The sequence below is a fragment of the Heterocephalus glaber genome, unplaced genomic scaffold, assembly GCF_053883595.1.
Source record: "Heterocephalus glaber isolate CG9 unplaced genomic scaffold, H.glaber_assembly_v1.0 deba00001004, whole genome shotgun sequence".
NCBI lineage: Eukaryota > Metazoa > Chordata > Mammalia > Rodentia > Bathyergidae > Heterocephalus > Heterocephalus glaber.
Window position 1 is genome coordinate 4,609,273 of NW_028258179.1, and position 11,628 is coordinate 4,620,900.

The window sequence follows — 11,628 nt, forward strand, 5'->3', positions numbered from 1 at the left end:
CTCTGCTGCCACCTGCTGGTAAAACAACAGAAGTGGTGACAACCATTTGCTGCCTGGAACTGCTTTTCTAAAATGGCTGCAAAATCCAAGTGAGGAAACCACCAGCAGGCACCCAGCAGCTGAGAGCACAAGATCTGCAGGGTTATCCTCACTGCACACCCTGCCCTGCCCACCCTCCATGGCATCCCACAGGAAATGCTCCTGGCAGGAAGCTCTGGGGCTGGACTTCCCACTGCCTTCCCTCAGAGTGGGAAAGAGCAGCAGCTCCAAAGCTAAAGCTGTGCTCCACCCTTGGGGTGCTAGGCAGTCTCAGCACATTCCTGAAGTTTCGCCCAGGCTGCCCTACTGAAACCCCACTCCCACAGGGCCCCAGCCACGTGAGGACTTTGTACCGATGGCCATGCTGCAGCCCTACTGCACACTTCTAAAGGACAAGACTTCCAGCAGCCTGCAGCTGCACACAGCAGCTAAGTACCCAAAAAGGCTACCGGAAGCTGGGCGTGCTAGTGTGCACAGCTGTTCTCTCAGCTCTTGGGAGGCTGAGGCAGGATTTGCACGTTTGAGGCCAGCCTGAACTACATAGTGAGACCTTATCTCAAGGAGGGGGGGCCCTGCAGGGTAGAGGGACCCCAACTCAAACTCACTGGATTCCAGGCTTTTAGACCAACCCTACAGGGCCCTTCTGGGTAGGAAGCCACCAGTAGAGACAACTCAGGCCCTCACTCAGGGGCTGGGGTGTGGCCCCCATAGGGCACTTGCCAAGCTATGCACTATGCTCCTCAGACCTGCTCTAAACATAAACCATGGCATTTTCAGGGTCACAACTGCCAGGTCTTTGGCTACAGTGAGGCCTCAAAGCCAGGGTGGTGCACAAACTGGACAAGTACTGCTACCAGTCTTAGTCCTACAGCAGCAGAGACTGAGCGCTACTCTACAGCACCTAGCTCAAGAGCACCCTCTTGCTCTCAGGTCTGCACAACAGACCTGTCCTCCTGGGCTGCATAGAGCTCCCTGCTCTCAGGCCTTTGCCCCCTCTGTGGACCTGAAGAAACGGTGGTGCAGTGCTGGCAGTCAGCATTTCGGCTACTCAGCCCTCAGGATGCTGCTCTAACTCCACACACCCGCTCAAGACACCCCCAGTTCGATCAGAACAGGATTTTAGTAGACCCGGCTGCCTGTGTTAATTCTGCATCTCTTGTGTGCCTTCTAACTCGGGTAAGGTGGACGAAGCAGGAGACCCACAGAGCAGCAAGCAGCCCAGCACCAAGGCTGCATCCATCAAGTGTGAAGTGTTCCTGTGATTCCAGACAGCCACTTGGCTGCTTCCTCGGGAGCCCTGACAACAGGCCCAGCGCCTCTGGCCAGAGGCAGGCAGGGCAACTGTGCCGCGGTGCCACACAGCTCCCCACGCCAACACATCAGGTGAGGTGGAGCTGAGCGGCAGGGCTGGCTTTGCCATGCTCAACCATGGCTTCCACGAGACACACTTTTTTAATACACCTGGCACCAGAGTTTAGGACTTTTAATTTGTCCTAAAATCACTGAAGGAAAAAAATCATAAAACATTCTGCTTTCCTTTACAACCCCCCAACACACACAAAACAACTATTTGTAGGAAAAAAATGGTTTTGTACATGGGATGAAACAATATAAATTCAAAACTTACAGATCAGGGTTAGCTCTATCACTCATCGCTTTAAAAAGTTTATGAATCTCCAGTCAAAACCAACAGGGTATATCGGGCATCTCTCTCCTGAAATGTCATCTATGCTTCCCAAGTCGACCACAGGATGCACACCGTCTTGGAATGTCCTCAGAAGGCTCTGTCATCAATAGGTAACAGAGTAAAACCCCAGAGTCCTTTCTTTCCAATGAACAGGTACAGACAGGGACAGAGGGACTATTCAAACTTCGTCTTCTTTCCTTGTGGCTTGTGGTCTCCTCCTCCTCCCCTGCCTCCTCGGAAGCCGCCTCGCCCTGCAGGAAAGCAGACACCTTGAGTGAGATGGTGCAGGGCTGCTGGGCCCCTCCCCATAGTACAGAGAGAGCCCTGCCCCTTACCTCCAAAGCCTCCTCGGCCTCTGCCTCCAAATCCGCCTCGGCCGCCTCTGCCGCCACCACGGCCCCCGAAGCCTCCTCTGCCGCCACCGCGGCCCCCAAAACCACCTTCTCCCTTAGGCTTGGCCCAGTCCAAGGTAACTTTGTTTCCGTCAATTTCACCATCTTCCATGGCCTCCTTAGCGGCCTTGGCATCTTCCTCACTGTTGAAGTCTACAAAACCAAAGCTGGAAAGACAAGCGAAACGGCCATTAGCACAAAGCACACAGGCACAAACTGACAGCTCCCGTGGACACACATTTAAGTCTGAGCATGTCTCACAGAACAGCCGGTACACTTCTGCCAAAAGAGAGGCTAAAGCAACGCTGGTTCTGTGAAGTGCTATTCTTCTCGTGCGAATCCGTGACTGCCACCAGTGACAGAAAGGAGCTCAATGAGAAGGAGCCAGGCAGAAGCAGCACTGCTTGGGCTGTCCTTACCCCTTGGAGGAGCCAGTTTCCCGGTCAGTGACTATCCTTGCTCCAATAGAGCCGTCAAATGATTCCTTTAAGGTCTCTTCGGTGGTTTCCTCAGACAGACCCTTGACAAACAGGGTTTTGGATGGCTCTGGGAAAGAAAGATAAAACTTATTTGAAGCCACAATCCATGACACTGATTTTGTACCATGTCCAGCATGCTCGTTTCAGCTGAAGAGTGAAGTCAGCCAACCAGTGCTCAATTTAAACAAGACTCGCACCAATAACCTACCATTTTTATTCTGGTACTAGGGATGGAACACAGGGGTGCTCTGCCAGAGATACACTCCAGTCTTTATTTTTTTAGCTAGGACCTAAATTGACTAGGTAGGACTTGAACTTGCAATTGCAATTCCCCTTTCCCTTCCCGCCTCAGTGCTGGGATTACGAGCTTGCACCACCCCTGCCTTCCATCCCTACTACATAGCTGAGCTCCTGCCTCAGGTCTGTTATGGAAAGCAGGAGCAAGTGGAATGGCTACCACTGCCCGGCAGAGGGCAAGCAGAAGACTCTGCTGAGGTGACGCGGCTGGATCAGAACTTGACTATCTAGAGGAATTTTGAGATTTCATCAAATCTTTTTCTCAGGTAATCAGTCATCATATCCAGTTGTCACTCAGCAGCAACAGCTTGTGGGAAAGCACTGAAGTTAAGTTCCAGCAAGCTGAGTAAGGCGCCACCCCCTCCGCGCCACCCCCTTGCTGGACTCACGGCTTCTGGCGTTAGGCGAACCCCTGGGTCCTTGCAGCTCCAGTCTGATCGTTCTGCCCTCAATTTCCCTTTTATTGCAGGAATTTAAAGCCTCTTTAGCATCTTCAAATGAAGCAAATTCTATGAACGCGTACCTGGGGACGGTAAGCAACAATCAGGGTGAGCAGAGCACCGGCTCCTCTGTTGCCCACACCCTCGGCCTGGAAGGCTGACCCGCACTGATTTGTGCAGCTGAAACTGCTGCTCTCTGCACAAGATAGCCTCAGCCCACCCCAACAACATGAAGATATCTACCCTTTAGATTTGCCGTTTTGGTTCTGGGGCACTTTGATAAAAGTTGCTTTCTCAAATACTTCCTGGAGAGTTTCTTCTGTTGCGCTGTAGGAGAGGTTGCTTAGGTACAGCGTCTTTGATTCACCTGCAAAAATATAGAGAAGCGCGTACTTCAGGCTCCCGTTCACAAGTGCACTGCTCCCCAAACCTGTGCCTTGGGCGAACACACCCTTTGTGCCAGCCCCTCCCTTCTCCGTCCTCCCTGCAGGCTAGAGACTTCCACCCAGGCTGACCCCTGCGAAACCTCTAACTCCTTACCACTCCAGGTGCTGTTCTTTCCACCTCTGTAGTCTTGGTTTTGACCTTTCTCCCCCGTGTAGTAGAGGGAAACAGATCGCCCATCAATCTCTGTTCCCTGCTTTTCTTCAAAGGTTTTCTCTGCATCGGCTTCCGTCTTAAATTCAATATAAGCAATCCTGCAATAGGAAAGACATTAACACATGTTTACCCTCAGCAACGCTGAAAAACGCATTAGCTAACTATAAGTTCACAATGCCACAGCAGAGCAACCAGAGTGCTGTGACATCACTGGACAACGTGATCTGATGGGCCCGTCACAGACACAAAACAACGGCACACAGCACTGGCTGTAAGGCAGGAGCATCTCTCACTCCTCACACTGTAATTCATCTATTTTTATTCTGAGACAGGGCCTCAACTCCCAAGTGCTGGGATTACAAGCGTGTACCACCACACCTTGGATCTAAATTCATCTTTTAAAGTCACTCTGAATTAAGTATGTTTACCCTATGTGGTAGACAAGGAATTGCGTAGCAACAGTTTACAGGTAGAATTGCCCAGATGAGATACCCAGGAAAAGTGGGCCCACGTTTCTCCCATAAAGCAGAAAGTGCCTTAACACTAACATAATTCTTACTTCCCAGACACAGAACTTACCCTTTACTCTTCCCATCCTTGCTGACTAGTCTGATCTCTACGGCATCTTCAAACACTTCTTTTAATTCGTCCTGGGTGACTTTGTAGGGGAGATTTTTGGCCAAAAGTGTTCTTGCATCTCGATCTACATTTAAAAATAAAAACAAATAACAAAGGAACTACATGAACAGAACACAGGAAGAAAAACTCCAAAGTTTCATCCAACAAAGCAGAATCCCTCATGTCCCAAGGCCTCTGCTAGGTGGCGGCACAGCAGTGGCAGGACGCAGCTGGTGCCAAGGTGCTACAGCTCATGCTGTCTGCCCAGCATTTAAACAGGCCCCACCTCAAGAAAAGGCCTGCCTACAATCTTTCAAAAACAACCCACAAACTGGTGGATACACCTGCAACCTCAGTTACTGGGGGGCCAAAGCAGGAGGATCAAGTTCAGGAGGATCAGCCTGGGCAACTTAGTGGGACCTTGTCTCAAAGCGGGGATGGGGCACCCTGCCAAGTGAGTGGCAGAGTGCTGGCCCAGGATGCAGAAGGCCTTGGGTTCAATCTCCAGTATGAAAAATACCATGAACACATTAACTTAAAGCATGCCAAGCTATACAGAAAAGTATAAGACACAGAGTAATCAGGAACACAATATATTTTGTGAGAGGTACCTTATTAATTTAGGTCCATTTAACTCAGAATGAGTATGACTAAGTGAAAACTCTGTACCTTTTTAATTTTACATAGGGTCTTGCTTTGTAGTCCAGGTTGGCCTTCAACTCACTACGTATCCCTTCCTGGCTGGCCTCGAACTGGAGGCAATCCAGACTCAGCCTTCCAAGTTTACCACCACACCTAGGTCTAAAAAAAATCCTGAAACTTTTTTTTGGTACCAGGGATCGAACTCAGGACCTTATCCTTGCCAGACAGGCACGGTGCCACTGAGGTAAATCCCCAGCCCAAAAATGTGGAACTTTTTGAGCACCCGACAGGACACAAGTGAAGACCACCACCCTTGACCTTGTGATGACTTGCAGCCAAAATGCACTTGCATTTTGTGCATCTGGATTGTGGAAAGTGTGTCTAAGAAATGCAAATGAATCCATCCCATGTTTAGACTTATGTCCTATCCCCACAATATCTGGTGCACATTATGAAAATATTCCAAAATCAAAAGCACGTCCCGGTCCCAAGCATTACACTAACTTTCTTTTCTGCCTAAGACTGATCTCTTGCTTGACTTTTTAAACAGTTTTGTAGTACTATGGATACACAACCAGCCCTTTCTAAATTTTGAGATGAAGTCTTGCTAAGTTACCCAGGCTGGGCTCAAACTTGTGATCCTCCTGCTTCAGCCCTCCTCTGGGATGACAGGTGTGCACCACCACCAACTGCCAGCTACTCTGGTAAACACTTTAATCCAGTTCATTTTGACAACAGTCAGAAGAAACCTAGGCAGATGGCTGAAAGCAGCCAAGCCCAACAGTACCATAATCCACAAAAGCCTTACATACCTTTCTTGCTGTCTTTTCCTTTGGGTTTCTCTAGTTTAATTTCACTGCCAAAGACTTTTAAACCAGTGAGTTCCAAGGCCTTTTCCAGGTCTTCAGCAGATTCAAAGTCCACATAGCCAAACTTCCTTTACAGTGAAGAGAACAAAATTATAGGTGGGAAAGAAACCATCCCACAAAACAAAACTCCCAGCACACAGCCTACACCAATGTGACCCTGCTAATTAAGATTAAATCCAGAAGTACCCCCAGAATTAAGTCAGGGCTCAGCAGATTCCAGCTAGTAAACAAGACCCAAGTCCCCAAACCGAATGAGCAAATTCACCTTGGAGTCTATGAGCTACACTCCTTGTGAGGATGGCCGCAGGGGCCAAAGGAATCTGCCTAAGCACGGATGAGAATTCTGACTAAAAGCCTCCACCTCTTTGTCAACACTTCGGGTTAATACTTTCAGGTATTTCCAAGAACATAAAAATTGTATTTCAAAATCATTACTAAAAATTACTTTGTACTATTCCAAAAGTAAAGGCTGATTATGGAAAATTCAGATTTGGGGGTTCTGTAACTATGATTTAATTCATTAATGCCTAACTTTTGAAGATGTTTACATTCATGTGTAAGGGTACCAAGTTACAGATTGGGAAAAAGCAACTGATGCACATGTAACATGCACCGAAGCACTTACCGATTTGTACCAATTCTGACATCGACAGTAATGAGATCATTCATAGCAAAAACTTCACTAATACCAGTTTTTAATTCAGGAGCAGATTTGTTTGAATTCAAATTTCCAATGAAGAGGTTGAAAGCTGTAGTTGGTTCTGTGCCTGTACCAAAAGGAACCGTTAGTCTGTAACAGTACAAACCAATGTTCAGCTCAAAATTCCTATCCACAGCACATCAGTATACTGCATCGTTAACATCAGGTTTCAGTATTAAGTCCCTTTGTCGTTCATCCTCTGCGCTATTCATTGGCTCAACCCACCCCCACCCTGACTACAGGTTACCTTCCACTTTCTGTTTCTTGGCTTCAGGAGCTGCCTTCTGTTTGCTCATTTCCTTCTTTCGTTTTCCAGGTGCTTCTTTGACAGGCTCTGCACAAAATTTTAGGTAACTTGTCATTCACACGTAGCCATGTAAACTAAGTACTTTTTTTTTTTTGGTACAGGAAATCGAACTTGGGACCTTGAGTACTTTAATTACAATTCAGGCCACTGTACTTCAGAATCTGATTTGCTCACCTTCCTCCTCTTCCTCATCCTCCTCTTCATCCTCCTCCTCCTCCTCGTCCTCATCCTCCTCATCCTCGTCATCTTCCTCCTCCTCATCATCATCATCTTCCTCCTCAGCCACATTCTTGGCTTTTACAGGAGCAGCTTTTGCAGGAGCTTTTTTTCCTTTGGCTGGTGTGGTTTCCATTGCTTCTTCTTCAGAGTCTGAAAGAGAAACTAGCTGAACCCTACCTAGAAAAAGACCTCCCAACTAACATGACTCCTAGGACAAACTGGAGGAAAGGACCCATCCTTGCACCATACTTAGTAATAATTAGGACGAGAATAACAGCCCAGAGAACACTCAGATCCTAACCTAGTCCCCAGAGAGGCAGAGGAGCACACGCTGTTGCCTCCAGAGCTTCACATCGAGATACCCTACAAACACTTACCTGCCAGGGGAGATACCATGATCACAAAGGTGGTTTTCCCAGGGTGAGGCTTACCCACTGCACTCTGGATGTGCTGACCCCTTTGATTTCCCCAAATGTGGGAAACTCGACTGCATAATTTGTGGCAGTGAAAAAGGGAAAAAAAAAAAGATACCCTGCAAACAGTACAGCAATGACCAAGAGAACTCACCGTCTTCCTCCTCGTCATCATCCTCTTCCTCATCTTCCTCCTCATCATCCTCATCCTCTGAGGCAGGGGCAGCAGCTACTGCTTTCATCACTTTTGGCTCAAATTCCTCATCTTCGTCTTCCTCCTCGTCATCATCATCGTCTTCCTCCTCGCTGTCATCATCCTCTTCCTCCTCATCACTGTCTTCCTTCTTGGCATTTTTGCCATTCTTTGCCCCCTTGGCTTGGGCAACAGCGCCCTTCTTACCTGGGGTTGCCACCATAGCTTTGCCCAGTGCAGCTCCCTTCTTGCCAGGTGCTGCAACTGCCTTGGCCGGCGTCACTGTCTTCTTAGCTGGTGTGGCTACTGCCCCCTTTTTGCCTGGGGTGACAGCTGCTTTCTTGGCAGGTGTGGCAATCGCAACCTTTTTGGTTGGGGACACCACTACTTTTTTGGCTGGAGTCACGGCAGCCTTCTTGCTTTTCTTCTGAGGGATGACAACCTTGAGAGCAAAAAACCACAAAGTAAATATTTTCCAACACTCAGAAACATAGCCTCAGTCCCAAAGACTTGTTTAATCCTAGCACTGTCTATAGTCGAAGACATTAAAGACATGTTCAAATGAAGTCAGGTTCTCCATTCTTCTACACGCCTGATCCTTCATCAGTGTGCAACACTCGACAGAGTCCTTTCCTAACACTTGAGATACCTCTGAACCAACCTTTGCCAATTCCTGCATCTCATGCTTCTTCCACTTCAACTTTCTCATATAAAAAAAAAGGTGATAAACAGCAATTTTACATTTTTTTTTTCTCGGTATCAGGGATCAAACTCAGGTTCCTGCACTTGTGAGGAAAGTAACAGAACCAATGAGCTAAATCCCCAGTCCTACATGTTGTTTTAAGGACAAGTAATCTCAAATAATTATTTAAAATCATACACATAGTCTGTTTTGGGCCGGGGATTTAGCTCAGTGGTTCCGCTGCCTGCCTCCCAAGCACAAGGTCCCAAGTTTGACCCCCGGTACCAAAAAAAAAAAAAAAAAAAGGTGTTTTTGTTATTAAATTGAGGCTCCTATAGTGGGAGGGGGGCATCATTAACTTTATTTGAAAACTTAGATAACATAAACAGAATGGAGGGCAGTGGATGTAGCTCAGCAATGCAGTGCCTGCCTGGCAAGTGCGAGGCCCTGAATTTGATTCTGGGTACCAAAAAGAAAAAAATTAAAATGAAGAAACAGGGGCCAGGGATTTAGCTCAGTGGTTTCAGCGCCTGCTGAGCAACCTCAAGGACCAGAGTTTGATCCCTGGTACAAAAATAAATAGACAAACAGAATGAATAATCTTTGCAAAATTACAGGACAGAAAAAAAATTACAGTAGAGAATCAGCACTGTAACCTGATAAAATCCAGGTACATGTATATAATCTAAGTCCTATTCAAAGCTACTTTCTAAACAAGCCAGATGTGGTGGAGCACACCCATCATCCCAGCAACGGGGAGGCTGAGGCAGGATGATCTGTAAGTTCAAGTCCAGCCTGGGCTACATAGTGACACTGTCTCAAAACTGAATAAATAGCGCCAGGGATGCAGCTCAGCAGCGCCACGCCTGCCTAGCAAGCACAAGGTCCTGCGTTTGATCCCCAGTACTGGAAGGAAAAAAAAAAAAAAGGAATAAATAAAATTGTGAACAAGAAACCAGAGCACAACTGTAGGTGAACTCTGTTTACAGTAAACATAGGCAGAAATACTACAGAGAACAAACATGAACACAAAGGGAGGTGGCAGCCCTCAATCCACACCACATTATTTGTAACAGATTAGTGCTGCAGATATTATAGAATATGAAGACCAATTACTCTTGCTCAGAAGATAGGAAGGAACCTGGTAAGGTTATTCTCAGGCATAAACATAATGCTCAGCTCAGCCATTTATTACTTCTTCTCATCTTAACAGGTGAAGATAAATCTGTTAAAGCTGGGGTGAGGGAAGGAGGCTGGGGAAGGAGGATCAATTGCCAAGTTCAAAGCCAGCACGGCCCAACTTAGACACTATCTCAAAAATTTTTTTAAAACTTGACCCATCACACCAAGTCCTGCAGAAGTGGAAAGGGAAGAAAAAAAACCCTTCCCAGATCCCCCATCTCAAACCCACATTCCAATCTTACCCAAATGGTATCCCTACGTTTAATGATGTGCTTGTCATTCGGCATTACGATAGGTCCAACATGAGTAAATCTTAATTATTTTTAACTTTACCACAATTCTCCATTAAATTGGATATAATTACCTCCTCTCCACTGCTGTCATCTTCTTCCTCGTCTGACATCTCCTCATCATCACTATCCTCTTCTACCTCCTTCGGGGGAGGGGCCATTTTCTTGGGGTCACCTTGGTTTTTACCAGCCTGGAAATAGACAATTTAAATCATTATACCTCCACCCACATTTGAGACCACTCACATTGTGCCACCACTCCCCCACGGTAAAACAGTGTATAATTATCTCACTCCTTAAAATCTACTTTCCTCGGTGAGCATCAAGGCCTTTCCTGTTGGCAGTGCAGACTTTTCCTGTTAGGCTTTGCAAACAAAAAAACCAACCTAACGGAAAAAGGCAAAGTGAAGAAGTGATCTTTCCTCGCTTTACTTTAATCACTTTAAAGTATAATTGCACAGTAAAATTCATGACATTTTGCACAGCTCTTAATAACTAGTAGCCTTCAAATATAGAAGGATTTTCTCCAATAGCAGCCGGTTTTTTTCGTCTGAGACGGTCTCACTATATATAGTTCAGGCTGTCCTCGAACTCGTGGTGATCCATCCGCCTCCCCTTCCCGAGTGCGGGAATTATAGGCGTATATAATGACAACCCTGGTTGAATTCAAATGAGAAAATCTTTAAGGAGCCTGTAAAAAGTTACATGTGAACTACTTTGGGTTTTCCCTTCCCAGCGCAGCGACCCGCCTCTGCCAGGCACAGCGGGGCCACGTGGGGTGCCAGGTCGCCACCACGTGCCCGTGGCCCGGCGCCTCCTCCAGAGCTCACCACGTGCCAGGCCGCCCGGGCCCACGGAGAGGTTTCGAGGCCGCCGGGCCCCCAGCAGGGCCCGTCCCGCTGTCCCCTGGCCCCCCAGGACCCCCGGCCCACATGGCGGGCCCACGTGGCGAGCCGTGCGTCGAGGCACGTGGGCCAGAAGGCGGGACCCTGACCGCCCATCACAGGCTTTCGGCCTCATCCGCACGCCGGGGCTAGCGCTCTCGCCCCACGCGCAGTACCAAAGTCACCGTCTAGTCCACCAGCCCACGAGCTGGCCCTAGCTCCCCACCTCGCCAAGCAGCCAGAGCCGCGAGACCTCCCGCTAATCGCGCGAGACTTCCCGCAGCATGGCTCCCTCGAACGCGCCCGCAAGGAGCGCAGGCCCGCGGCGCCGCGCGCGCGCGTTCCTAAGAAAGCAGGCCTCAGCGCCCGTGCCTATGCACAGGGTCCCTTACCTTTGCGAGCTTCACCATAATAGCGGTTTATAGTAGCGGAGTGTGTGGCGGGTGAGTGGTGCAAGATGAGCCTTGGGAAACCTAAGCGCCGTAGATGGCGGCCGCGGGAACTGAAGACGCAGGAGCGCGTACGCCTGGCAGCCAGCTACAGCTAGAGACTGAGGCGAAAGACTGAGCCTGCCCAGTAATCGCCTCTGGAAAGGCGACGACGTCTACCTCGTGACCCTGTCTCGACCAACGAGGACTCGCGCCAGTCCTTCGAGCCAATCGCAAGTCTAACTCAGGACGGAGTGGGGCGGGGCA

The 11,628-nt window shown here is 48.4% G+C and overlaps 1 protein-coding gene, 3 non-coding genes and 1 pseudogene across 4 annotated transcripts; 1 reads left to right on the plus strand and 4 right to left on the minus strand.

Moving 5' to 3' along the window:
- Window positions 1-1,505: 1,505 nt before the first annotated feature.
- On the minus strand, window positions 1,506-11,612 carry Nucleolin (nucleolin multifunctional protein). The gene is made up of 14 exons (XM_004868052.4): window positions 11,326-11,612; window positions 10,124-10,240; window positions 7,857-8,337; window positions 7,245-7,439; window positions 7,011-7,097; window positions 6,689-6,830; window positions 6,007-6,131; window positions 4,514-4,637; window positions 3,875-4,032; window positions 3,578-3,701; window positions 3,284-3,417; window positions 2,538-2,664; window positions 2,062-2,285; window positions 1,506-1,977 (listed from the first exon to the last, which is right to left on the minus strand). The coding sequence occupies exons 1-14, from the start codon at window positions 11,341-11,343 to the stop codon at window positions 1,901-1,903; spliced, it is 2,133 nt and encodes a 710-aa protein (XP_004868109.1). The 5' UTR covers window positions 11,344-11,612; the 3' UTR covers window positions 1,506-1,900.
- LOC147828558 (small nucleolar RNA SNORA75) lies at window positions 2,369-2,501 on the minus strand. Its single transcript, XR_015450631.1, has one exon. It is a non-coding gene; the product is annotated as a small nucleolar RNA SNORA75 (small nucleolar RNA).
- Window positions 3,102-3,180, minus strand: LOC147828559 (small nucleolar RNA SNORD20). The gene has a single exon (XR_015450633.1). It is a non-coding gene; the product is annotated as a small nucleolar RNA SNORD20 (small nucleolar RNA).
- Window positions 6,899-6,969, minus strand: LOC147828560 (small nucleolar RNA SNORD82). Its single transcript, XR_015450632.1, has one exon. It is a non-coding gene; the product is annotated as a small nucleolar RNA SNORD82 (small nucleolar RNA).
- LOC147828561 (U1 spliceosomal RNA) lies at window positions 7,659-7,798 on the plus strand (annotated as a pseudogene).
- Window positions 11,613-11,628: the final 16 nt, after the last annotated feature.

What these genes read in the sequence shown, in the direction of transcription:
- Nucleolin (XM_004868052.4), bottom strand. An exon ending in CAAGAAACAGAAAGTGGAAG is followed by an intron (nt 6,831 to 7,010) that starts GTAACCTGTAGT and finishes CTTTTGGTACAG; the next exon opens with GCACAGAACCAACTACAGCT. An exon ending in TTCGCCTAACGCCAGAAGCC is followed by an intron (nt 2,665 to 3,283) that starts GTGAGTCCAGCA and finishes TTTCTTTCCCAG; the next exon opens with AGCCATCCAAAACCCTGTTT.